General features: G+C 41.1%; 1 protein-coding gene across 9 annotated transcripts in view; it reads right to left on the bottom strand.

The window, feature by feature from the left end:
- nrxn2b (neurexin 2b) overlaps positions 1 to 26,781 on the bottom strand; it is a 665,374-nt gene that overhangs the window by 256,207 nt on the left and 382,386 nt on the right. For all 9 annotated transcript variants that reach the window (XM_084343882.1, XM_084343879.1, XM_084343880.1 and 6 more), the window contains 2 exons: positions 25,520 to 25,693; positions 20,140 to 20,259 (listed from right to left, as the gene is read on the bottom strand). In XM_084343882.1, coding sequence (XP_084200008.1) covers positions 20,140 to 20,259; positions 25,520 to 25,693 — 294 coding nt within the window. The remainder of the gene's footprint in view (positions 1 to 20,139; positions 20,260 to 25,519; positions 25,694 to 26,781) is intronic.

Here is a 26,781-nt window from a genome sequence, read left to right as displayed (position 1 = left end):
TGAAATTCAATTTAATAATTTACAGACAGGGAGATTTACCATAAATAAACTATTTCCTACCTTTTAGTCTTTTTTAAAAAATAAAGTATGCACCCATTTTTGATTGCCTGCTTAACATTTAGATTATTTTCATTCAAACCTCATCATTCTGAAATCAAACGTCATTTGCTTTATTTGATATCAGTATACCTACTCAAAACTACCACTTTCTCAAACGCTGAATCATAATAAGTTGCTGGATGCTAATAATGCATCAATGCAATTATTATCCAAAACTTTACTTATTAGACAGACCGTATCGATTCAACACCAAGTTTTAGAAGGAATGAGAGTGGAAGAGAGAGCATTAGATGTCAAGAAGGAAAGCCAATGAGCCATGTTCTTTGGAGGAAATCAATTTAAAGCAATTTCAATAAGCATTCGCTGCTTTGTTCCCTTCTGACCAAATGCCACAACAGAATGTCTGTGTCTTCAAATGAGTCCTTTTTTAAAAACCAATTACATCATCTCAAAACTGTATTGATGTCAAGTTAAAAGCAAGACGACTTATCTTAGCTCTTGAAAAGGTGACAAGTAGCCATAAGGCGTGCAGAAAAAGACGAAATACAGACAAAAGTTGGAGGCAGATCGTTGATTACCAGATGTAAAGTAAGAAGAAGGAATATGAAGATGAGGACAGTGTAGTGAAATCCACTAGAGTCACGGCTCCCTTCAGTTGCCCTCCACACAGAGATCAGCACTTATCGCTCTCTCCTTCCTTCTTCACTGTTCTGTCTGAAATCCTCTGTGGCTCTCAACACAGACACACAGAGACACACACCTGCTTATGAATGAAACTAGGGTAAAGACAGGGTTCAAAGCCTAAGTGATTTCTCAGAGCTCGGCGCTTACAGATTGCATCTTAAACTCAAATCACCTGCTCCCTTCTCTCGTTTATTTCCAACACCGACTTTTAACTTTCCACGAGACAGTTACTTTTAACTTTGTTTCTGTGTGCAGGCAGGAAGGCAGACAGGCAGGCAGGCAGGCAGGCAGGCACACACTTAGATCTGACCACCAATACTCAATAACATAGTGCACAAATGTCCAGTTTATCTCCCTCTTTTCTGCATCCCTGTCCCTCTTTGCCAATACTCCCTTTTTTGGTACAGACAATTGGACAAGGCCTTTCTGGCCCCCTGGGGTCCCAGCTGTGGCTCACAATTTAATTGGAGAGTGAAGGGAGAAAGAGAGGAATTCTGCCTGAAAGGTTGCGACTGTTACGGTATACATGTAAGGACAGAGAAGGGGCAAGATGTAGGACAAGAAGGAGAGGGAAGGGAAAGTGGGGCTCGGGGATTAGAAAGGACAGTGACAAGAGAAGGAGGAGGAAAACTGTGTGTAAAGGTGAAGAAATAGAAGATGATGAGGACAGAAAAAAATTGAGAGGTACTCAGAGAGAGGAGGCATGGGAAAAAAGGACATAAGGAGAGAAAGAAGGGTGGAAACGACATTGACATGAGGGGAAGGAAAGCGAGGGATTGAGGGAGGAAATGTAGGAGGAATGTATTAAGGTGGAAATGAGTCATAGAAGGGGAAGGAGGAGGGCCACAGGAGAGATGGCAAGAAGGAAGGAGCAAGACTGTAAAAGCAGTAAGGAGTAAGATTAAAGGAAGGATAGAGGAAGGAGCTATGGTGCTACGGAAGATGGGAAAAGTGAGAAGAAAATCAGGGAGATGCATCAGAAAAATGTTAGACAAGGTGCTTGTTATCTTTAACTACTCTGATAATGATGGATGTTTGTAGAAATGTGTTAATTCCCTGGAGATGAAAAACGATCTCCGCCCACAGTATGGATCTCTCCTACCTCTTCTACCACTCTTTCATTCTTTTGCCACATATCTCCCTAACAGTCTGTTTCTCTCACCTCCAACATGTAATTTGTGATCTCTTCTCTTTTTAAATTGTTTCTAAAAGCCATAAAGAAACCATGCTCCCTGTCCCCTTTCATACATACATGTATATACATTTCTTAAAGCAATTAACAATTGTTTTCTTTTATTTGAAAATAGGCTAAAAAACAAACAATTGCTGTAGCAAATTACAAGAAATAAATCAAACTGATTATCAAAGTAAGCATGACATCTTTTCTTGTTGCTGTAATGCCTTTAATAGTAGCCATGAGCATGCTGCAACATTTCCCTGCCTCCGAATATCTGATGAGGGGTGAGGGAGATAGTGGCTGCTTGCCAACAGAGATAAAAGCTAGAAACCAATGAGAATGGTAGACATCAAGCTTGTAGCAAACCTTTTAACAGCAGATAATATATACGTATATGGGGGGTTCAATTTACACACATTGAAATCTGATCTAAAAGCTCAACTGGAAAATGTCCTATTCAGTACACATTGCTGTGTTTTCTTTCCTTTTTTTCTTATTTAATTCTGGCAATGGAAACAAGTACAACACAAGGCAAGACCTGTCTATACCAGCTGTCCTAACACGTCACACAAACTGCAAAAATACTAGGAAATGAAATAACCCTATCTCCCACCATCCTCTACCTCCCTCTTTTGTTTGCCTTTTTGTTCATCTGTAGTGACCGTACGCTACTCACTGGCTCGTCTCCCTGTGTTCACACTTTCACTGCTGTGATGAATCACTTCCATATGGAGGAGGAGGGTAGAGAGAGATAGATAGCCAGAGAGCTTAGGAGTCGAGAAAGAGAGGTATAGACATGAACGGATATGAGGGGAATCGGGAATGCTGGTTCCAGTGGTGGGATATGGCAACTCATTCATATACGTAGTAATTGCAGGAATGACACACAACCTTGCTCACAGATTAACGCATTCACAACATAGTCCGAAATCATCTTCTCTATCAAATGTTTTATTCTAAGTCATATTCTCGCCTATTATGTATCTGAACTGACATACATCTCTGGAGCAACCACCGCTGAACCACCAATGAGTCATCATTTCTGGGACACTGCATCTAGTTATTACCCAAAAGGATGCCCACATGTTTAATTGCCAGCACATACAGAGTGAAGAGCATGCCTCCGAGAAGCTTTATATCCCAAACCCTTAATTAAAACATAAAATCGCTTGGGGTAGGCTAGATAACGATATCCGACTGTTTGTGCAAGGCTTGTCACGCTTTAACCACAGCTGACTAGGTGACACTTGAATGTGGTCAGAGCCACATTTTAATCACATTAAGTAAACCAGCTCCGAGTGTGGTTTGGTGTGTCTGTTAAGTTTTTGGAATGGAACCACACGTTTACTGAAAGCTAACCACATGAGTGCTCAGATCTGCCAAGATGCACTTAAACACTCAGGGTGAACTGGGTCACAAAATGAACACATGCACGCACTTGTAAACCAGCTTGCACGAGACAAATCATCCGTTTGAATTCCAGCAGTACTGCCGTTGCTCATTACGGTGGTATTCATCCAATCATACATGGTCTCTGTCAGTCATTCTCACATACAGGGACATACAAGAAAATATGTGTGCTAGGACAAGATCAACTATGAGACAAGGTGAGCAAGAGACAGAGAGAACAAGTAAGACAAAGGGAGAGTAATTGATGAGAAGAGGTGAGGTGAAGTATAGCAGCAGTGTGTGTGTGTGGGGGGGTCAGCCTTTTATCTTGAAGCAGAATATCTGAAGAGCGGTGACTGCACTGTGAGCTGAAAACTGCTTCAATATTTTATCACTGCAGCTAGGCCAGGCATCAAAAAGTTAGATTTTTTTTCCTCCCTTTTTTTGGTCCTTGACAGCCCCAAATGCCACCAATGATGAGTGTGGGTGGGGTGTGAGATACTGAAACTATACATAGATGCAGCTTTCGTCTTTTCTTTTCGTTTAATCTCTTCTGCTTTTACTTTCTGCCTCCCTTTCTTTCATCCACTACACTGCATATTAGGAATTATCTCCAAAAAACATACACAGGCAGAGTCATAAGGCTGTCCTGCCTGTGGATCTTGATTCTAAGCTAATTCAAATACAGTCTAACTCGCAAATCACACAACTAACAATTTTTAAACGGATTCAGACAATTCCCAACGCGCTGTGACTTCAAAGGGTAAAAAGAGGAGGGGATGAGATGGCATTCCTGCTGTTTTAGCTCCAAAAATGACCAGATTTCTTGCTTCAAAGCTAGCGACTCCTCTCTGCTGTGCACTGCTGCCGTGTATTTAGACAAAGCTGTGGCTGGGCCCTCAGGGGGGACCTGCAGGCCTGTACTTCTTCCTCTACATCCTTGTTTCTCCACCTCTCTCCCTCATCCCTCTGTGTGAATGTGCTATATTCAAAATTGGACCACTAAATTGTTATGCCACTGTTGGCCTTCAATTAAAAGTCACATATTGGCCACTAACTTGTGTCCATCCCTGACAGGACCAATGTAATCTTCTTCTACTATGTATTTATTGTAGTGATGATCAAAACAAGCTGGCTGTCGATGGAAAGCCAATAAATCAAATAAAAATAAAATGAGTCACAGTTACACAGATACACACTTGGCAAATACAAAGCTAACCTGTTTTTTCACTAAATTAATGATCAACCACTAGAGTTAATTTTGAAGCAGACTTCACCGATATTCTCATGACCACTATAAAATCATTTTTAGCATTTGCAATTCCAGCTGCAGTAGCAGCAATTATATAATCATTATGGATGACTATAAAAAATATATTCGATTCAGCTGCTATGATGGATTTTACTGGATCAAGGCATTTCAATACTGGGGACATTATGAAGCATAAGATAAGACAAAAACATTATTTTTGAATATGTATGAAGTAAGGAGAGCCAGCTAATCCCCAAGTGTGTGTGTGTGTGTGCATGCAAGTGTATGTAACTAAAAGGCTTCCAGTTTAATACACTATTCATAAGAGTGCAAGCAACAGATCACTGCAGCTATATTCAATCTAGCTGGACTTAAATGGTTTCATGTGACCCTTTGGCCTTTTCGCAGCAGCACATTATACTGCTGCTGACGGTGGCTGGCTGTGCAAATCAGGAATGAGGCACTGTGCACTTTGCCATTGAAGATGTATGTGATATACAATCAAATGCAGAAGACCCCACTCGCCTGCCTTCTCGCCATCTTCCAACACGCGGGATACCGGGTAATTGATCGAGAATGAACCCAAATGAGATTGATCAGAGCGCTTCTGGTTTCTGGCTAGGTGCTTCAGGATGATAAGTAATTCAGCTAGAAGATCAGAGGCAGAACAGGCAGCTGAGATATGTGCGAGATGTGTGTGGAGCGAGAGACTGAGACAGAAAGAGAGGGGTGGAGAAAGGAACTATTGATCAAGCAAAGCTGTGCTGCCTGTCGATACCGGCCTCTCTCCTGGGAGTGGAATGACACAAAGTAGGGAGGCAATATTTATTAGACTCTGCATGTGTGTGTTAGTGTGTGTTTGTGCGGGTGTGTGTGTGTGTGCAATGACAGGGTTTGGACATGATCTTCTATGCATATTTGCACACTGGGGAGAGTCACACTGATGGGCTTTTAGATCGAAACACACTTTAATGCCTGTATGCAGACTACTCATGCATGCTCCATCTGTGGCAAGGAGCGAAGATAGGCCAATTTAGAAGTCTGTAAAACATCTATTGGAAAGTCAAGCCCACCATAAAACAGAAAATCATTGAGGGAAAGCAGAGGGATACTTCTTATTGAGTAACAACAGTCTTTTATGATTTTCCATAAAGAACACACAGAAAAAAAACAAAAAAAACCCTCTAATGTTCTCCAAGCAATTGCAAGTGTTACTAAGAGCAGAGGGGTGGAAATACCAGCCATTACTTTCCAGTATGGGCAAAAGTAAATCTAAATGGCTCAAAACTTAATTGTTTTATTAAAATGATGCTCATGCATCTTTACATATAGTAATTATCTATGATACACTAGAAAGGCTGAAAGTGAGAAGTTAATATGCAGCAACCCAGGTCCTTAACTAATAAGGTAAAGTAACCTGCACATACACAACACCTGTTTCACAGGTAGTGTAATGTTTATGACAATGCAAAATTGATGATGAGAGGGGAGGAAGACAAAGCAAATGCGTGCAGAGGTGACAGTAGGAATTAGGACAGCTATATTTAACTGCAGGAACCACGGGGAGTGGTGGTGTGTGGGTTGGGGAAGAGGGGGATGTAATAGATGAGAGAGAGAGAGAGAGAGAGAGAGAGAGAGAGAGGAAGAACAATTTAAACTCTTCTCTCTCTTCTTTCACGGCATTTCAATGAAATTTAAACGGCCCTCAGGCTAATCCCAGAACTGCATGTGATTTTCAATTCCCCTCAAGGTAGCTGGATGGCTATTCTCAAGCCTGCTCATTTAGAGGAAGGTGAAGGGCGACCTCATTCAATGGCATTCCAGATCAGAGAGGGACATGCTTCTCTCTGTTTTTAGGGAACAGAGTCCTGTGGCGACATCAGCAACAGCAATGATGGAAGAAACACTGATGCTGAGGGCGCACTGTAAAAACATCACCCCGCTTCACAGTAGAGATCTACTGTATGAAAAATAATGAGCTTATATTAGCAGTTTTGTGTTAATTAAAAAAATAATTGGAATATTACAAAACAGCTTAGTTGACAGATGGTAAACAAACCGGCCTTCTTATTTTTTTGTGGCTGAAATACAGACGTGTTTCAGCTTGTGGCCATAATCCGTGTGCCACTACCGTGCACCTGTTCCATTTTTTACCGTTTGGAGTAGTGCGTGTTGCTATTTTTCATTTTCCTTGTTCCTAACTATCCTCAGAACAGAAAAAATAAATAAATAACAAGCTATAACAGTAACAACTCACCTGAAATTTAAAACACTGATAAGTTCTTGGCTAATCCTAAGTGAATGGAATGCATTAGGACAACCAAGCACACAAGGGAAGGCGCAACCTAAATAAATCATTCAACAGCCTTGCTGTTGTAAGCACATTTTCTACCATTTGAAGGGGTAAGGGGAAAAATTAGCTTCCCGGTCTTGTTAGTAGAGCCAGAGTTGGCTGAGTCTCATGGTTGTGTGCGTTTGAGTGTGCATGTGGTGGGGGGTGTAGCCTTAATGTTGATACAGCATTTTGTTGCACTGTGTCATTCTTCTGCTAATTTCCCTCCCACCTCTGCTTTTAAAAGCTCTTACTGCTGGAGCGTTTTGTCAGGCCTGCCTGTGATCGCCTCCAATACACGCCAGCTCACTGGGCGGCCTAAGCTACTCTATTTACAGAGAACAGCCTTGCCATGAATAATACAGGAAGTGCCAAACACCGGGTAGGAGACAAGGGAGTGGGGAAGAGGTTTTGGCTTACTTCTAGCCGGTCAGGCAAGAAAACGCAGTTGGAAAACAAAAGATAGGTACATCTGTATTGAGTGATCTGTCAAGCAGAGAGAACGCAGAGCTGGGTATTCAGAAACAAGATAATGGATGGAGACAGGTCGAATGCTCCATCTGCAACTTCCTAAATATCACAAACACAATTAATTCATCTTGATCCTCCGATGAGTGCAGGAAAAGAAACGTAAGTATTATCAATATTACTTCAGCTAGTCAGAATGGCGGCATTCAGAGAGAAGTGGGCTGCGTCACTACGGGTTATTAATGTGGTTTCTGCTCTGCTCAAGGACACTTGTCTAGTTTGTTATGCTCATATGCCTGGCCTCAATCGATCCCTGGCCCTCTTCAGATGCACTGTGGGTTAGACTTATGCGTCTCTGTGTGTATGTGTGTTTGTGTGTCTACATTGCCTGTGGTGGAAAAAGGGACTCTGACAAAAACATGGGCAGGAAATACAGACAATAAAAGAAAGAAATAACAAAACAACATTCTGAACAAGAAAAAACATGGAAAGTAGGCAAACTTGAGGTATGAAAGCTGCAGTTCTTTTGTATGTCATGCCTACTTGGATTGTCTCCAAGATGTTTTGGAGCATATACATTTTAGACTGCATCTCCTTATGGCCAGCACTAAGCTGGTGGCAAATATAAAGATAGAGCTACAAGGACCCAAAAGCTTGGAAGTCATGGCAACAAGAAAGGAAGGAAGAATGGGGAAGGACAGAACAGCAAAGCCACACACGTTTACGACATGTGCAAAACACATTGAACATCAGTGCTGCTCTTGGTTTTCTTTAGTTGCTGAGGAGGCTTTATAGAAACCATTTTAGAGACGTAAGTGTTCAGGTGGGGACTTGTGGGCAGGAGGACTGAACCGACAATACACATCCTGTCTCAATGGGAAACAATGAATGAATGCATGTAAATGTTATACACAGTGGCAGTTACATTAAGTTTAAAACTCATTCAGGATAGTAAACTCTCATTTCAAATCTCATTATGTCCAACCAGCAGGTTAGTTTAATGGATTTTTCTTTTCAACAGACATGATTCAACCAGCATGCCTGACACAGTTTTGATAGTAGATGGGATGCAAATCCAGTATCCAATCTGAAGGTGGACACCATTATTTTTCACTGTTCTATTTAAAACCGCACACTACGCCAGCTTTGGGTCCATTATGTGTATATGTATTTAATCTGTAATATGTGATAACTATTCAGTCATTCTTCCCTTTTTTAATTGATGGATCCATTGACCGTATGGAATTACACATTTCAGTATTTCAGTGACTGGGCAATTACTTTTGAAGCGTATACATTGATGCAGGTTTATGCTCTGGATAATTGTGGACATGACAAAAATAAAGAAGAAAAAATGATTTGTACTTTCATAGCCTGTCTTATGGCAAAAACAAGACTGGGAAGACAATGCCAGACACAGTCAGGGGAAAATGAAGACGATGATCTATGTGGGATATGAGGCAGCTGTCGGGGTGCTGCATGGGCACATTTTTGATCTAGCTTCCTGGAGAAAGCTTCACATACAGTCGAATGTTATTAATGTTGCCTTACAAAGTCTGTGTCACTGCCTATATGCAGCTGAACTTCAATAATATATGAATTAAATGAAAAAATACAAACTGTCACTTGTGTCAGATAGTGATGGGAGTTGTTTTAAAAGGAAAAGAGAAGGCTGACTTGTTTATGCATTCCAACTGTGGAAGTCAAACTTTCCCTCGACAGCTATGGAAGGGGTGGGGGAGAGGTTGAAAAGAGTGGATTCTATCGCTCTCTCTCTCTCTCTCTCTCTTTGCCTTTGCTTATGCTCTCTCTATCACAGTGGCTCTCATCTGTGCCAGGCCCATCCCCCTGCTATCCGCCGAAGTGCAGAAATCAAAGACATTGAAATGAAGCGACAGCGTTGAGAAACTCTCAGCAAAACACATCCCAATATAGTTATTGCATCAAACCCACGCAGGGACACACAGGCTCTTCCACATATATATTTATTTTGCCAAAAACTGTGAGTCAAAAGGTCCCAATCAAAAGCCAACAGTGGAGCACATGAACTGAAGGTCAGGTTTTATAATGCAACTCTGTCAAAGTAATAAATAAAAAAGACTTGAGAGAAAAAATATCAATACAATCTTTATCTGGACATATCTTAATTCACGATGTAAATATATGTGATAATATATAATATAATATGGAACTAACATTGATTGAGGTGCTTGAGGTGTCTCCTCAGGGTTTGGGATCAGCAATAGGCAAAAAAAAACCTGTATTAAAATGTCACAGCTTGAATCTACAGTATGCAGTGAAATATACCTCTGTGTATATTAATTCTTCAGGGAAGGGGAGTAAGGGATATTCCTGATTTATCGCCCACTTTGGCTGCCATTATTTATCACCTCACTAGCCACCAGATTCAGGTCCACTTTAAAATGGTCACTGTGTTTCTGCTTGGAGAATTCCATTATGGTCTAAGGACAGAGAAGAGGGTGTGTGAGCATAGTTTTAATCCAACACAGTACAAAATACAACAGTTATGTAGGGGAGGGAGTCAGTTTGTACTACACTAATGCTCCTGATCAATGACTGTAAGCACAGACATACACTGCACATACACTTCTTACATTCACATTGACACAAAAATTGACAGCGAGGTGAACTCAGAACACATTATTACCACTTAAACAAGACAACATGGGCATTTGACATGAAGTAGACATGTCATTCCAATGGAAATTATTTCAGTTGGGATTTGCCACAGAAACATTGTATCATATTACAGTATACGTCCCAACCATGTCCAGTTCACATGCTGTTATGTGGTTCTCTTTGGAAGACAGGTTTCAGTCAGGCTAAAGTATGCCAGAGTACATGAAAAGTATTGCTAGCACTCCATAACCGCAATCATTCAAGCCATTGATTTTCCATTTCCCTTTTTTAAAGAGGTACTGTGAGGGCAAAAATGTCAGAGGAGTTGAATATTGGCTTCAGATGAAGTGCATGTTTTCACAACAAGTTTCTAGCTAACACAAAATCAATTGTTATTTCCGGAAAATGTGCAAAAAGAGGATTCTCGCTCAAGGACACAAGTGAGTTCATGGGTTGCAAGTGCACAAAACATCTTTCAACAAGCACCTCAATCCATGATAGTTTTCCAGAACTGATCATGGGTTGATCACTGATCATCATCATCCTCATCTCTAACAATGTGTGGATGATGCATACAATTAGGCATATAAAACAGAGGGGCCCTGAATTATCCATATAGAAATGATCGAGTCTTTTATCCATATCTCTGACCTAATCTGACTTTTGTCATGGCGCTATGTCTATGACAGGCTATTTCAAATATGTCAAATATGAATAAAGTCTAAGGTGTTTTATGAGAAGGAGGGTTGCTGCTCGTTGCCCTGTCTTGAATACTCATTAAAAGTTTTGCTTGAATATACTTGAAAGACCATGATTCATTTCACATCATAGTTCTAATGTTTAAATTTCTCATGGCTTGAATATTTAAGCCCTGTTACCAGTAACATGGGATTCCCTATGGGCCCACAGGGAGCAGCAGTGGGAGAGAGAGTAAGAAGAGTTATACAGGGAATAGAGTGCAGGGAGGTATAGAAGTTGAGGAAGAGGACAGGATGGAGAGGGAAGACAAGGTGAAGAGGAGGCTGTCAGCTCAACTTATCGACAGCTCAACCCCCACAGGGATAAATACAAGGAAGATGTGTGTTTGCATGCGTGCATGTTCGTGTGCGTCCGTGTGCATGTGTGTACGCATCAGGCCTGATGATCTACCATGTCAACTTGAGTAAAGGTCTCTCTCCGTGCTGATGCCCTCAAGAAACATTGACATTCCCTGCAGTTTCTTGTGTGTTTGTATGTGTGTCTTTGCACACGTGTGTGTGGAAGAGGATGAGAGAGAGAGAGAGAGAGAGAGAGAGAGAGAGAGAGTGAGAGAGTGTGTCTGACATAGCAGTGTTTCCTCAGACCAAATCTTATGTGTAGATAGTACTGTCCAAACTTTTATGTATTCTGGGAGTGCAGTCATCCCTAAAGTACCGGATATTATTTCAGGGGGTCAGCACTACCAATGATAAACTCTGCTTCTGCTTGTATAGCAGCTGTCATTCATAATAACTAAGGGGATACCTTCATCTACAGATGAACCTCTTCTCGTGTCTCACACTTGAAGGTACTATGGCAACAAGGAAATGGGGGATGAGAAAAGGGTTTACTATGAGAACTGCGTAGTGATTCTTAAGGTACAATCCGACATATTGCACATATTTTAATTGTCAAATACAAATGGGTCATTACATATCCTATAACAAAAAAATTGCTACAATGTGAAAAATTCAGCATTTTCATGTAAGTTATGTTGAGGACGATGGATATTTTGAGAAAAACAGTAAAACTATTTTAATAGATGAACATATACATCCCTTTTGACAGTGAGTCAGGACATGCCAGAATAATGACTGGAAATGGATAATAAATTAGTCTGTGGAAAGCCTTTTAGCAACTGCCTGTAACAAGATCAAAATGCACACGCTGGCATGTCGCACATAAGGTACGTCTCTTCCAGTCATGTTAATGTCAGGCTGTTTGGAGGCAGTGTGTTTGGTATTTGCGAGTGCATTTGCACCACTGAATTCAATCAGGTACAGAATATTGACACTAGTTAGATGAGCGACGCTGCTATTTACAAAGCATCAACAAAGGAATTGACTAATACGAAATATGTGAACAGAGTGCCCATGAGAAATAATTGCTTTCCCCTGGTTTTCATCCTTTTCTATATTTTGATTCTCTTTCCCAGGTCCACACACATGCGTGCACACAACTCTCTTGTTCTCATTCCAGCTTACAGCGAAAGGCTTTTGATAATGTTTGCAAGTGGCTGGAATGGTCTCGAAGCAATTACAAAGCCCCATTAATTGCCCTTTTATGCATATTGTGGTTTAAAAAGCTCATGTGGTCTTTAATTAAAATCAAGCAAAGAGTGAAAAATCTGCACCGGTTCCACACAGCATAAAAACTCATCACGATCAAAAGTTTTTTTGGTATTTTTACCCAAAGAAATGAGCAGATTTTTGGTTTACCTGCCAAAGCTAGCAAGCACGTACATAAATAGAAACTCTTCGGAAGAGAGAAGAGAAACAGGATGCTCAGTGAAAACTGCAGTTACAGAACTTTAGCAAATGAGGCTTTGAAAAACATGAGTGTGTTCCTGGACTCAAAGATAAACAGTTAATGTTGGTGAGATATCCTCACCTTACCATCTTCAGCACATTGAAAATGTAAATTAATGCCAGTGAAAAGCACTGCTTTTACTTAAACCATATGCAACCTAACCCAAACTATTACTTTCACCTACCACCCTCAGCACCACAGGTCACAGAATATGACCATCCACCCCCAACCAATCCCCTTCAAGCTCTTGACATGGTGACTTCTAAAGTCCAATGGGCTTAGCGCTGCCCTCTTTTGGGGGAGTCAAAATTGCCTTTGCATGCCCAAACACTATTTCATTCCTCACTTGCACTCTCTTCTTTCCACTACTTTCTGTCAGTCCTCTCATTTCTCTGCCCATGCTTTCACTCAGAGTGTCTGGAAATTTGAAGATAGCTGCAACCTCCCCGGTCGCCCGCCATCTCATTTCTGGAGCAGCCCACAACTGACAAGCAGAGAGAGTTCTCATGTGTGTGTGCATTTGTTGGCATGGAAAAAGCAAGCCAAGTAATTATTCAGGATTCACACTGCGTTCCTGGCCTAATGAGGTAGCGTTTAATTGCTAGGTCTGGACAGCAGCTCTTTGGGGCCGGCTTGCAAACAGTAAGGGAGGAGATGGGAGCTGCAGAAGAGGTAGGAGGAGTGAATAACAACAATCAACAACAATGAGAATGGAGTTATAAAGAATGTGAGCCAAAAAGACCTGAGTCAGACCTCACCTTCCATGAATTGGCTTTTATGCACAAGTGTGCTTGTCTTTCTCCCAGACGGCTTCTTGGTTGAAAACAGTTGATTTCCCTTATTGGATCAGGGGGTTTGAGGGGAGATTTTTCTTCGCTCTGAGAGGTTTGCAGCTCTGCTTACTCATTCCTCCTGAGTTTGGGCTGAGTGATTTCAGCTGGTGATGAGAATCTGAGAGGGCTAAAGCCTCCCCTTAAGTCTGTCCTGATCCACGCTGCGTTGAACACCGAGTCCATGTTGAAGCCAGTGTGACCTTCATCACAACAAGTAGCCTCAAAATCAATGTTATGCCTAAACCGAGTGTATTACACACAATGAGGCTTGAATCATGAGGCTATTTCACCCTCGAGGCCGGTAGCCATCTTTTTCTTTCTTTTTCTACAATTCAAGTGATGTACAAAGCAAATGATCACCTGTGGAGTCGCTGGAGAGGATGACAGAGAATGCATTTCAGTAATCAAGTTTCATTAAAGTTTGGTGAGAAAGAGATAGCAAGGGGGGGCTACGCGTGACCAAGGCCTGCTGAAACCTATCAAGCTTCTCAAGAATTAACAGTAGGCTAGCAAAAGCAAGGAGTACAACACTTAGTGAGCTGCACTTAGTCCTTGAGAATTGTTTGAAATCAATTAGCTTAGTTTTATCGTCCCCACATGGCATAAATAAACTCAAGCAACAAAGAGCTTCAGGAAATGCACCCTAACAAAGAGGTCATTTTCTACTGGAAAACTAATTTTCACAGTAATATTAAAAGGTAACAAAAGTGTACCTTGGGATCCAATAAAAGTCTGGAAATAAAGGTCTAAAGTTGGGGTGTGCTCAGAAGACACAGTACAATACATACCTTGGTTTTAGGGTAATGGTTTGGTACGGCATGGTATGACGGGAAAAAAAAAACAAGAAAAACCCCAACTGCATATGGCTAGGCTTCTTTTAATTTATTTTCAACAGATAGTACTGCAAGATAGAGGGTGTCAGATCTATAGTCAGTCACTGTGTCTTATTCTTCATCTGTTTTGTTGTGTCTTCTTCTACTTTTGTTGACCATTCCATAGAATTTCAATTGACCACTGGCAAAGAGCTTCCTCTATCCTCCATGATCTTGCCATAGTGGGACTGAATGAGTGAGATGTGCTTTTCATAAGATTGCATTGAACCATGACATCTGTACAGTGACGGATCAGGAGGAATACATGAACTGCTCCACCCCTAGTATGAAGCAATGTCTGATTTTGCACTAATTTATACCTATTATATCTTGAGCTGAGGGTGCAGTAGAATGTTTTTACATGCATGATAGTAGGCCAACTGTCACTGATGACTAGCTGATGCTTTCATTTGCGAGTGGGTGTGGAGAAAGTAGTAGAGAAAAAAGAAAGAGACGGGGGATTGTGAGAGGTTGCAGATTGAAATCAGCGGTGCTGCAAACGCACTGGCACTCTGCACTCAATTAGTATGCCTGACAGCACTATGCACAGGCAGCTGGATTCATTGTATACACGCACATGTTTCACTAACGCCCAGCAAATGCATGCAGTGAAACAAAGAACTGCACAGGCACATCCCTTTCCTCCCAGCATCTCCCGCTCCGTCCCTCTCCACCTTGTTCTCTCTTGGTCGCTCTCTCACTCACATAAACAGAGACAGAGAGAGCGAGAGAGAAACAAAGCCCTCGTACTGCACGCACTTACACAGCATCTCTGTCTGAGTTGGTTCCAGATGAATAAGGCAGAATACCAAGTGGCCCACTTATACGCTACGCAGAGACAAATAGACCAGTCAATCACCGCAGGCTGCTGCTGAATAACAAATGCTCTCTGGTGTTTGTATGTGTGCTTGTGTATACGACAGCTTTTTTCTATTTGTTGTGCCTTGAATGCATCTGTGTGTATGAACATAGTGTTACAGTATGTGAAACAATCCTGTTTCATTTGAAAGTGATGTGTTTTTCAGTGTTATAGCACCAGATGTTTCTACCGTTAATGAGAACAGAAAAGAAGAGGCTGTTTGAGAAAAGAGATACATTTGAAACAAAATGCTGTTGGAGGGTACTTCTGTTTAAATTTGGCTGCCAAGGTAAAGTCAGTAGAGTGTGCAGAAGGGAGGGTTTCCAAAGACCAATTTCATTTGTACCTGCTCCTTCCTCTAAGTTGAGCACCATGTATTAGCCTTCCCCAACCTGTCTCTCCGGAGTGCGGCGCGATAGGCCTGTCAGAGCTAACTGACCGACAGAAAGGGTCACTGGAGAGGTGCAAACAATACTATTCAACAAAATGGAAGCTTCTCCGCTGGGATTGGAGCCTCTGAATTACTTTGGATACACAAACATACCCACCCGCTACAGTTTGAACTGTCACAGTGGAGCTCAGCAGCATAACTACATAGAAACATGACAAATTTATTCAGCTAGACTTAGCAGCGTGCAGCTTCCCTTTATCCATGGTTGAAAGGCAACCGTTATAACCCAGGGCTACGGTGATCACTTCCAATATGAACTTTCTGCAAATCAGAGTACTGGGCTTCCTCAATGGTGTCTTTTCTTATCTGCCATGTCAGGTGGACAAAAAAAGCAATGCCATTAAAAGAAGAAGACTGCAGTCCAGTCGGACTTCGGAATGGAGTAAAAAAAGAGTAAGGCAAATGGTTTCAATCCAGCAAGGACTGTGTGAGCTCTCAAAAATGTCACAGTTCCCTGGTCCTATGAATTTATGAAGTAACAAAATATGCAATTCCACTTAAAAACACAATTCCGGACTGCAGGCAGGATTGAAATAATATTTTTTAACAGGCAGAGTCAGTGTTTTTTTTTTTGTTTTTTTTTTATCAATTTAAAATTAAAAATGAATTAAAAATGCTCTAATATACCATTTAGAAGAAACAAGTAAGCAGCTACCAAAGACCAACTGACTCATCCTCCTATTCAGTTATAAGTCCTGAATTAAAATACTTAAATAGTCACTTTCCATTTACAAATGTACAGATATTGCAGATCATTCGTCATTCCAGCTGTGACAACCTTCACCGTTTAACAGGCAGCAGGCATGACTGGCTTTAGTCTTACAGGTAACAGAAAGTCAATAGAGATAAATGACCCCAGTTTATCTGGCATGAAACATCAATGTTGAAAAACGCTGCACAACTGAACCTTTTTCTATCTGTGTGTAATATCTACTACATTCAACTGAGACTCTCGATTCATAAATAATAACTGCATTGTCAATAACTTTGACAGCCGTTTCACCCAGAGTGAAACAAATGACTCTCGGCTTAAACTGAGGAAATTAGACATATGCTTTTCTCTATTGAACAATGTTTACCATGTGGAAATCAGCACTTCGTGTGTCATTACGGCTTTATGTAACTGTGGGTGTGTGAGTGTTTTGAACAGTCTGTTTCATAGGTTACAGTATCTCTTTAGCGGGTATATGGCTGTTTTAATAGTGCAGTCCACACACATGCAGACATACCAACTATGCACCAAAGCCCCCCTCTATGCTCAATCTATCATGGCGACAAAGAAAGGCCATCAAAAACAACAGTGCTAGCGAGTGCTATGTTGGGAGAATAATTATGGTAATTTCTTATCCCCCACAGAGAAGGAAAAGCAGTGGCAAACACTCTGTGAAAGCAAAATTAAAATAATTTCCGTTTCACTTTTTGTCCTAATGAAAAAAAAAAAAAAAAAAAGGACGCGTGTATGAGAGAGAAAGTACAAGAAGTGCACATAAGCAACTAGCATGTGCTGGTTAAAAGCTGTGCGTGAGTGTGTGCACTGTATGTTGTTATTTGTCACAGTGTGGCTGCTGAGTGAGAGATAAAGTGTTTGATCACATGGTGGGCTGGTTCTTTGTGATTCATGTTACCAGCCCACTTTTCTGTCCCTTCTTTTGATGACATGCATCTGTCCCATTTCTAAAGCTACAAAGAGATGCAGCCCATACACCTGTTTACCCCCAGTCTCAGTTTCATTATGCATGCAGACACAGAAAAGTATAGGATACAAGCTATTTGATTTCTGTGGCTACAGAAAGATAATTACATGGGACATTCTACTAGGAATTAAACCATCCAAAGCTATCCATTTCAGATACACAGAAGACAAATCAAGGGCAAATGGCGGGCGGAGGCTATTTCATTCAGCAGAAAAGAGAGAGAGTAACCCTGTTGTAGAGTTATCACTGCAAGTCCTCTGTGTACACCGATTAAAAGGAAAAAAAAGGGATGCAAAGCTTCCGGACCTGAGGCATCAGTATCACACATAAATTAACAATGCTACCCAATATCATAAGTCCTACCTTGGTTTTCAGAGCAGGCTCAAGGAAAACTCCTCCAAGGTTGCCATGTTCAGAAAAATGTTGCTTCTGTGAATGTGAAAGCCCAGAAAAGGCTCAAGGATACAAGATTGTATGGCGAGAAGTACAGGAACGCAAAGAAGAAAGAGAAGACGACGAAGGGAAGGAGCCAAAAGTAATACTCAGGGCAGGCTCACAAGGTCAAGAGATGGAAAGGTGTTTTCAACAATTCAAGCTGGCAGAAATGAAGATAGAAAGGCAGGTCTGAAGAAATGCAACTGCTGTTAGGGAGGAAAGACAACACTGCAATAGAAAACAATGCTAGCCATGCATGAAAACTGTGAAAGGCTGAAATGCTGTTGTATGACACATTTGGAAATGATATACTGCACATACACAGTAATTGAACAGCGTTGACCTCCTTATTTGTTTATTTTAGCTATTTTTGATTTGTAGTATAATAGAATCACTGCGTAAGTTTTGGGTGTTTTTTTTTTACAGCCATTTGACCTTGCAGCTTAATTTGGAAACTGGCTGCTACTCAAAGAGGTGATGGCTCATCTCTAAAATATTGAGAATGTGTCATACTGTAGTAAGGCAACCTCTCACCAAGAAAACATTGCACAAGCATAAGAAAAGTAGGAGGAAGTGAACTTTAAACCGCAGCCAATGAACTCATAATACCAATATGGTGTGTTAATAAACAGAAAGAATGACAAGCTGTCAGTGTAGATGATCTAATTTGTCTGAGATTTCCATAGAGTTTCAAATAATTTAGAAGTCACTGCATAACAAGACTGCCTGTAGTGCAGTCTGATGGCTGTTTTACTCATTTTTTGTCTGCAGTTATACAATCTTCAGGCTGTTCAGGCTGCTGGCAAGGACCTTTCCTCCACTGTACTCACTCCCACAAACACACGCACACACACACACATCTGCTAGGTCTTTCCATGGAACACACCTGGTGCCACACACTTCTACCTGTCATCTTTGAAACCAGCACAGTAAAGCCGCTAACGCTCCCCACAGGCAACAACTCGAATGTAGGATTCAGCACCCCTCTCCTCTCCACTCTTCATCATTTGCTCTCCTCTCACAAGGAGCGAGGGATGCCTCTGCTTATCTCAGCTGTCATGCCGACAGAGCAGTTATTATCGACTTCTCCTTGCTTGAGTCTTCCAGGAGCCAAAGGAGCACCTTGCTAATCATCCTCTTACTGTCATGCCCACTCATACTCTGTCTAGCTAACATGACAGCCGACATAACAACAGCAAAATAACATACAACAATCAAAGATAAAAAAACAAATGAATCATACAGTTGTTTAAAAGGAGGAGTGATGTGGCTTAATTCAGCACCCACCACTTGATAAGCAAACAAAGACTTGCACAAACAAGTCTATTAGCCTGTTACCCTGCCTCTGCCCCTGTTTAAATCGAGCCTGTGAGGAGTGCTGAATGCTAATTGTACATAAGCTCTATGTTACCAAGCTGAGCTCTGCCACTCATGTATTTCACTGCAAAAATATCCATGTTACGAATCTTTAATTATCTCAACGTTGTCTTAAAAACATCTACATTTTCATTTATGGAAATCAATTGAACATCTCTGCTACTGAGATGAGACCTCTTGACCTGTTGTGTCACTTCACATACATGAGGTACATCACTCTGCTAGTATCAAAATCAAACCTATGTTGACATAATGGAAGGTTGTGAGTTTATCAAACCTCATAGTTGGATTACTTGCAGCAGTACATGTTATACAGCACATTTAAGCAACAGCTTCCTGACAGGAAGTCTAAAGATGAATAGCATTAAACCTGTCAACAACAATTCAGATCAATATAATAAACAACACACTAGTGATTAATCTGTTTCTCCCTCCCTGCATACCTTCCTTCCTGAACTCCCTTGCTGCCAGCCACCCAGCAGGTGACCACATGGCGGGGACACGGGACGTAAATCACCGTTTCTCCTCACAGCAGGTGTTAGCAGTGCCTCAGGAACCCAGGAGCCAATCTATCAGTGTACTCTGAGTCTTACAATCTGAGGTGCTACTATGAATAACGTTTGAGTAATAGAACATTAGAGGGCTGAATGTTGAGTGTAGCGCAATCTGCAAGGCCCTGCTAAAGTGAGGTAATGGGGCCTTGTCAACTAATAGCTTGACTTTGATATTTAACTTGTGGGCAGTAATATGTTAACAAGTTTTACAGTTAATGGACAAAAAGCATTTGCCGTTTAAGCGATCTGTGGGGCTCTAATGTGATGCTATTAAAGCTGCACAAGGCGAGATACTTAGTTCAATGGGAAAAAGCTCGACTCACCAGTGATGGATTCATCATACCTTTGAAACGGGAACAGCACTGCCACGTAAACAGCAGGATTGCAAAGTTGCCTGTGCAGCTATAGCTCAATAACGGCAAGCACTAGCACCGCCTAGCTATATCACTGCCTTCACCATTCACTCAAGCCACACACATTCAAACGATTGCGGTCACCAAAAACATTGCACTTACGGTCGTTGCAGAATGAACCTCCATAGGACGTCATGGTGCAGTCGCAAGTGAAGCCCTCCCACTGCTGGAGACACACCCCCTGATGGTAGCAGGACTCCTCCGTACAGGTGGTACTGGGTCCTGAGGGCATAACCAAGACATCAGTGTGTCTAGTGAAGCACATGCTATGGTATTCCTAACATTTTGCGGCTGACACATCTTCAGGCAGCTCTGTGACAGCACACCACACATTTAGAAATATAAAATATTTACATGCAAGCACCTTATTAGTAGAAAGGTTTTCTACCAATACTCCTGTCAATCCCAAAGAGAATCAACAACTTAAAGGGGAATTCCAGTATTTTTAAACCTGGTTCATATATTTACATATTTGGGCCCTACATTTAAATGATTCATACTTACCAAAAGTTTTGGATTCGGTCCAGCAGTTCGCCACAGCTGGCAGCCGCAACACAAGTGCAATGGCTGCAGCTACATTTACTAAAAGTGTAGGTTCAGCCACTGACAGGCTTGTGATTCTAAGCGTCTGACAACATTGTCTGAAACGGTTTCTACAGAGACAGACCTTTTACAAGTCTCACTTTGAAATCTGGCTTGATGAGTCGTTACATCTGTTGCCTCATCCAGATTGTCAAAATTAGTTAAATATTCAACCATGACTTTGGAAACAAGATCTTGCAGGCAGTTCCTCTAGGTAAACTTGAAACTCCTCTCTCCATCTCTCTCCACCATCGTCTTCCTGCAACAACTTGCTTCTCACAAGATTTCAGAGTGAGACTTCGCCTTGAACGGTTACAAAACAGATCTTCTTATTTGACAAAAAGGTCTATCTCTGTAGCAAGCATTTCCAGAATGTCAGACCCTTAGAATAACAACCCCAGAGGTCAGTGGCAAAAACAAGCACTTTCTGTGGAGAGAATTGCCCCAAAGGATTATGTTGCTGCTGCCAGCTGAGGAAATCTACTGGGCTGATTCCAAAAGTTTTGGCAAGTATGAATCATTTACACAGCAAAACATCTAAATATAGGGCCCACGTTTAAAAATACCAGAATTTCACTTTAAACGCCTTCAGTTCACTGTGGCGGTGAAGAGTCCAGCATTAGTGGCAGACTAATTAAACCTGGGTTGGTGAGTCAAACCAGGGATAAGAGAGTGAAACATAAATTTACATTCTTCAAGTGCTGAGGCTAAATGGGATGCTCAGGCTGCTCTGTTTCTGCAGGATGTGTAAGTTGGCAACTGTTTTAACTAAATGGCCATACCAGCTGATGTATCAAAGCTCTCTTAACATGGAGACAGGTTTACAATTTCTCAAGTCTGTCTGAGAACAATAGCCAGGTGCCTGTGTGAACATAGAAAGACATTTTTCTTGTGATTGTCAAAAAATCATCAAATAAAATCAAACGATTCCTTCCTACTACAACATGCTGCCAATGTAAGTGCTGGGGGACAGAATCCAGTCATTGTTTTATACAAAACTGTATTCTAGAGGTTTATCTGAAGCTCATATGGTGCTTTAGCAGTCCAAGTTAGACAAATCAAGTGGATATAAGTGGATAAGTTAGAGCTTCCTTGCAACAAAACACTTTGTTAGAATCCCTCCACTGCTCAGCTCAGTGGGCAAACACAGAGAAGGAATGTCACACGAAAAAGATGGGAAGATGTTCACTTGATTTGTTTGATCACTGTGGATTTTGTCCCCCCTCACTTACACTGAAAGTGCATTGGGGAGGGATCTCTTATACCCCTTTTCAACCAAAGCGAACCAAGTTCTGGTTCTGGGCTGGTGCTAGTACTGGTTCAAAGTTAGTTCAACCTTTGAACCTTTTAAAAACCGGTTTCCTTTTCCACTGGCATGAAAACCACTGTAGAGATGCATCATTCGCTGACTGTATACTTCTTCAATTTCCCAGCATTGTTACGAACAACTATGGAGCTCTCAAACTCTGACTAAATATGACTACATCGACTCTGTGTTGCCCCTGGCTTGCCTACCTTGGCAGTCAAACATGACTGGTCTTCAAAACACTTTTGCTTTGATTAGTGAAAATAGATCATATCTTTTGTTTATTCTCTGGTTGTTAAAAAGTATACACTGTTTCCGGACCAGCACCCTAACCACCTTGGTTGAAAAGGGGTATTAGAGGCCAGCATGGAAGGGGGCTAATGGTTACAGCAAGCAAAACCTGATTCAGTGTTCATATGGTCACCTGACTATGGCTTTCGGACAGACTTGAAAAACTGTGAACTAAGATACAGTAGCTTTCCATCGACAGACTGAAAGTAATTTGATTATTGTTTGCTTAGAAATGTATTCAGGTCAAATTTGATATATATTCAGGGTTGGAGCCTGGTGTAATCACCAGACTTGTGGCACAGCTGCATTGTAAATTAGTAGTTGCGGAGTCAGTTTCCATTTAGTATCTTCAGTATGTGTGTGTGTGTGTGTGTGTGTGTGTGTGTGCATGAGTGTGTGTGTGTTTTGGGCCATGGGAGTGTGCTCCCTTCTGTCTCCCCCATCATGGATGGCTGAAGATATTTAAATTGTCAATTAGAACCACCACTGCTGTAATTTCTCAGTGGAATTGCAGCTTCTTATTCATATAGGTTACTTGGTAGATTTTTGAACTTTGATGATCATATATACACTTCAGATTACTCATGTGGCTGACCCAGCAGGCATTCTCATATGAGCAGATATGATATGGAAAATAATTTACAATGACTTTGCCTTTGTTGCCTGTATTATTAGAAGCTAATTTGTCTAAGGTGCATGAAAGAAGATCATCATTAGTTTTATTTCAAAACATGATTTGTTCTCAACATAAGATGGAAGAAAGTCGATAGATATAAGATTAGGATGCAGATCAGTTCTGATGCAAAAGAATTGTTCTAAAAATAAGTATGTGTGGTGGTTGTCGTGTTGTTGGTGGTAGGGATTCTCATTAAAATCTCAATTAAACACAAACATTTCCAAAGACCTGTGGTTCAATGCCAGACTAATTTGTTTCCGCATAGACAAACAGACATCTCACTGTGCCATTTACAAATGGCCCAATTAAAGAAGACCCCCCACCCACCACCCCCCAAACCTGCTACAAATAAATAATGAAAAATAAAACATAAATAAAACACGGATCTATGAGAGTTTTTACTTTCTGCTTTGACATGTCCTTTTAAAGTCAATGTCATTTCCTTTCTATCAGCTTGTTGGGTTAGTGGTTTCCTCACCAGGCTAATTGCCCAATTAATTACTTACTAATAAAAAGGTTCCCTTGAGGAGCTAATTAAGCATATTGTCATAATTAATAACCAAGTCATGTAATCACCTCTTCTCTCTCCCTTCAAGTATCGATCGGCCAAACACTACCTTATACAGCTGCCTAAGAACCTGTTATTAGGTGCCTTGGGTTTGTTGGAGCATTAAAGTCCATCTGCTGTGTTTACTCCAAATGTTCAGCAAAATCCCAAACAATATAGGAAGCCAATAAGCCTAACATAAACTGCAAAAACCCAAAGTGAGCACACATCTCCACTCTCTCACTGCTGTCACCTGTGTCTACAAGTAACAGCTGGGATACAACTGAAACATCTGTTCCCATATTAGTCGGCCGGAGTGCTCAACTGCACTTACAGATCCCACCACCTGATTTTAATGGTGACATACATTTTTAAGCTTGTATTACTGAAAAACATTTCTAATTATTATTATTATTTTTTTTTACCTTTTAGCCTTGGAAAATAAAATAAACTGGGCTACTGCTCTCTGTACTGCTAAAGATATAGGCACTCCTGTTTGTCTACTTCTAATGCTACTATACATTATTTTAGCCATATAGATGGTATGTCTTTCACATTTTTTGGTCTTGTTTCCTTGTGCATTCCATCTTGAGCTACAGTCAGTCAGCAACACTGTTTATGTATTTGCACTTCAACTCTCTCGGTCTCATTCCCCTTCCCTTTTCCCCCGTCTTGTTCTTTGGTGCTGTGATCCGCTGAGTCAGTAGAGAGCTACAAGAACAAGCTCGATGTTCTGCCTTTTGTTTGGCCTTAGGTCCAGAGAGACTGGACCGGCAGTCACCTCTGACCGTGCTGTATCCCCAGTCCACAAGCTAACAATGACCTCGGAACCAAGTCGGTCAGAACTTTGGCAGCGATTCATACCCTGGACAACATTGCATTTTGGAAGAGCTACCTTCATTTCTATTGCTTTTGAAAGTCAGAAACTTAGAATCTGAACGATTGTTCAACAAGATGAATGAACACTAGAAAACCATTAAGTATTACTTTTGTACTTTCACTGATTTGATGTCAGCATTTGGCTTCTCCGTTGCCTGGTAAGGAATAATATTCTGAATTAGATTATAGTAGATAACTAGTCTAAATTGCTTCAAAGTAGTCCTGTGATATCAACACGGGAATACATGGATTTGCCACAGCCTCTGGGTTAGGTACTATGATTTGTCAAAAAAGGTCCACCCTTCCACAACTGGTCAATTATACCTTATGGCAAATGCCATCATCAACTGATATTAGCATCCATTTTGGATGCCTGTGGGAGTCAATACGATACTTTAATGCAGTTTTGAACCGTGTTTGGAGCAAAGTAATTGTGGATTGTGGCATATAACTGTAGACAGGTAATAAGGCTGGCTGGCAGAAGTAGCAGTGTTAGTGATCAGGGGAGAAAAAAAAAAAAAAAAAAAAACTGAATCAGTGCTGCATTGAGCCGGCCAGTGCGGCCCTCAGGGAAATCAAGTCAGTGCTCCCCGACACTCAGCTCGCCATTGAGACGTGGTGGCGGGATGGGGTGGGGGGTGCGGTTGGCGGAAGGGGGAAATGCAATAGTCAAAACCCACTGTTATACTCAGGATTAACTACCAAACACTGGAGCAATGCAGCCTGAAACGTAGTGACGACCTGCATGCAGCAGAGGTAAAAACACAACAAATGCAAGATTGATGTGGCAAAAGCCAATGAGGGAGGGATGTTGCTGAGATTAGCCACACTGACAGTAACATTAAGGGGGAGAGATACCTCCATCATGCATGCTTTATGGGGCAATAGAGAGGATATACAGAGGACAGGGGCTTAGATTGTAAAGACTGCCCAGAGCTGTGAGAATTTCTGCGAGGTTACTGGTGTATATCAGGGAATAGCTGCCAAATACAAATGCACCAAATGACTGAACTGATGTCTCTTTACCAAATGCTTTGTGCAGTGTGTAGTGAGGCCATAGAGGGAAACAGATTCAACTAGCGGGTGCAAGCAAAATCATGAAAAAGTATTCAGGATATTGAGTATCAAGCAAAGTACGGCTACTTTTAAAAGGAAAAAGTTACACATGATACGGCTATCACTGTATGTCACCCCCACTCACCATCGCAGCCTCGTTCCACCTGGCCCACCCTGTGGAGGGCATCCGCGATCAGGTCGGGGAGTCTCCCATTAAGGTCCACGGAGGCCAGACAGCCCTGGTACCCATCCCGGGATGCAATCAGCTTGGGCAGATTGCTGTACATGTTCTTTATCACGCCACCGATGTACAGCTCCCCTGCAAAATACACAGGAATAGAAACCTCCTGTGTGAACCAAAGTTTGTTTTTATTTATTTCTTTATTTTTTTTTTTCTCAAGTCAATTGTGAGTACCTCTGTGTAACTTGTGACAAACTAGAATGTCAAAATAGTCTGTTACATTTTCTACAAAATACATTCTGTATGAATACAAATATAGAGAATCAAATATAGATATAGACAATATGGCTTCTTTAAAAATCAAACAGAGGCAACAACATGTATTATATGTCAGTGTCAGGGATCAAACGATCTAACAGTACAATAATGAATAAACAAGTTCAACATCAAAATACACAGTACCAGGGATGGAAGTAGAAACATGGCTTATAGATACTGCAGGCTTTATTTCTTTTTCAATATATTCTACCTCACATCACTGCGTTCCAAGAATACTTAATAATAATAATAATTTTGTTGTTAAGTAATTTACTGTGAATCACAAGGTTGGTCATAAATATTTCAAACACTCCTATGTAAATGGAACAAAGCTGCAAATAAATGTACTGTATTTGCAGTATCGCTCAACATGGCATCATCTCATATGGACAATGGATGCATGGATAGATCTGCCTCAAACTGGTGCTATTAAGAAAAACATTAATTGATGAGAATACAACAAATATCTCTACTGAGTTCAGTTTGTAAGATGTAATGTTGGTCCTGTTTTACCACGTCCGGAGCCTAAAAAGCACTAACATCAGTTACCTGCATGGTTACATTTACTCACAAGTTATACAATTCTAGTACAAATCACAGTCGAAACGTTTTCTCAAATTGCATTATTATTATAAAAGTAAGTGGTATGAAGAATCTTTCCGTCTTCTGTGAATTTCTGAGCTCACTAATTAAAAATTGCGTGTCAATCGCACTCACGGAATGGCAGAGAGGTAATCACAGTAGAGATCTAAATCCACCGTTAGGCTTTTCTCAACTTTAAGTACTTCACACATTATTTCCTTTTTGTGATTGCAGTTTTTCACTTAAGTATGTCTTCACTGATGTTAGAGACGTGGTTTTCTTTACTTCATCTACCACTGAATAAAGATCTCAAATCTAAAAATGCA

This window comes from Pagrus pagrus (assembly GCF_965226575.1).
Source record: "Pagrus pagrus genome assembly, chromosome: 22".
NCBI lineage: Eukaryota > Metazoa > Chordata > Actinopteri > Spariformes > Sparidae > Pagrus > Pagrus pagrus.
The sequence above is the reverse complement of the archived record's forward strand: the minus strand, read 5'-3'. Positions and strand labels throughout refer to the sequence as shown.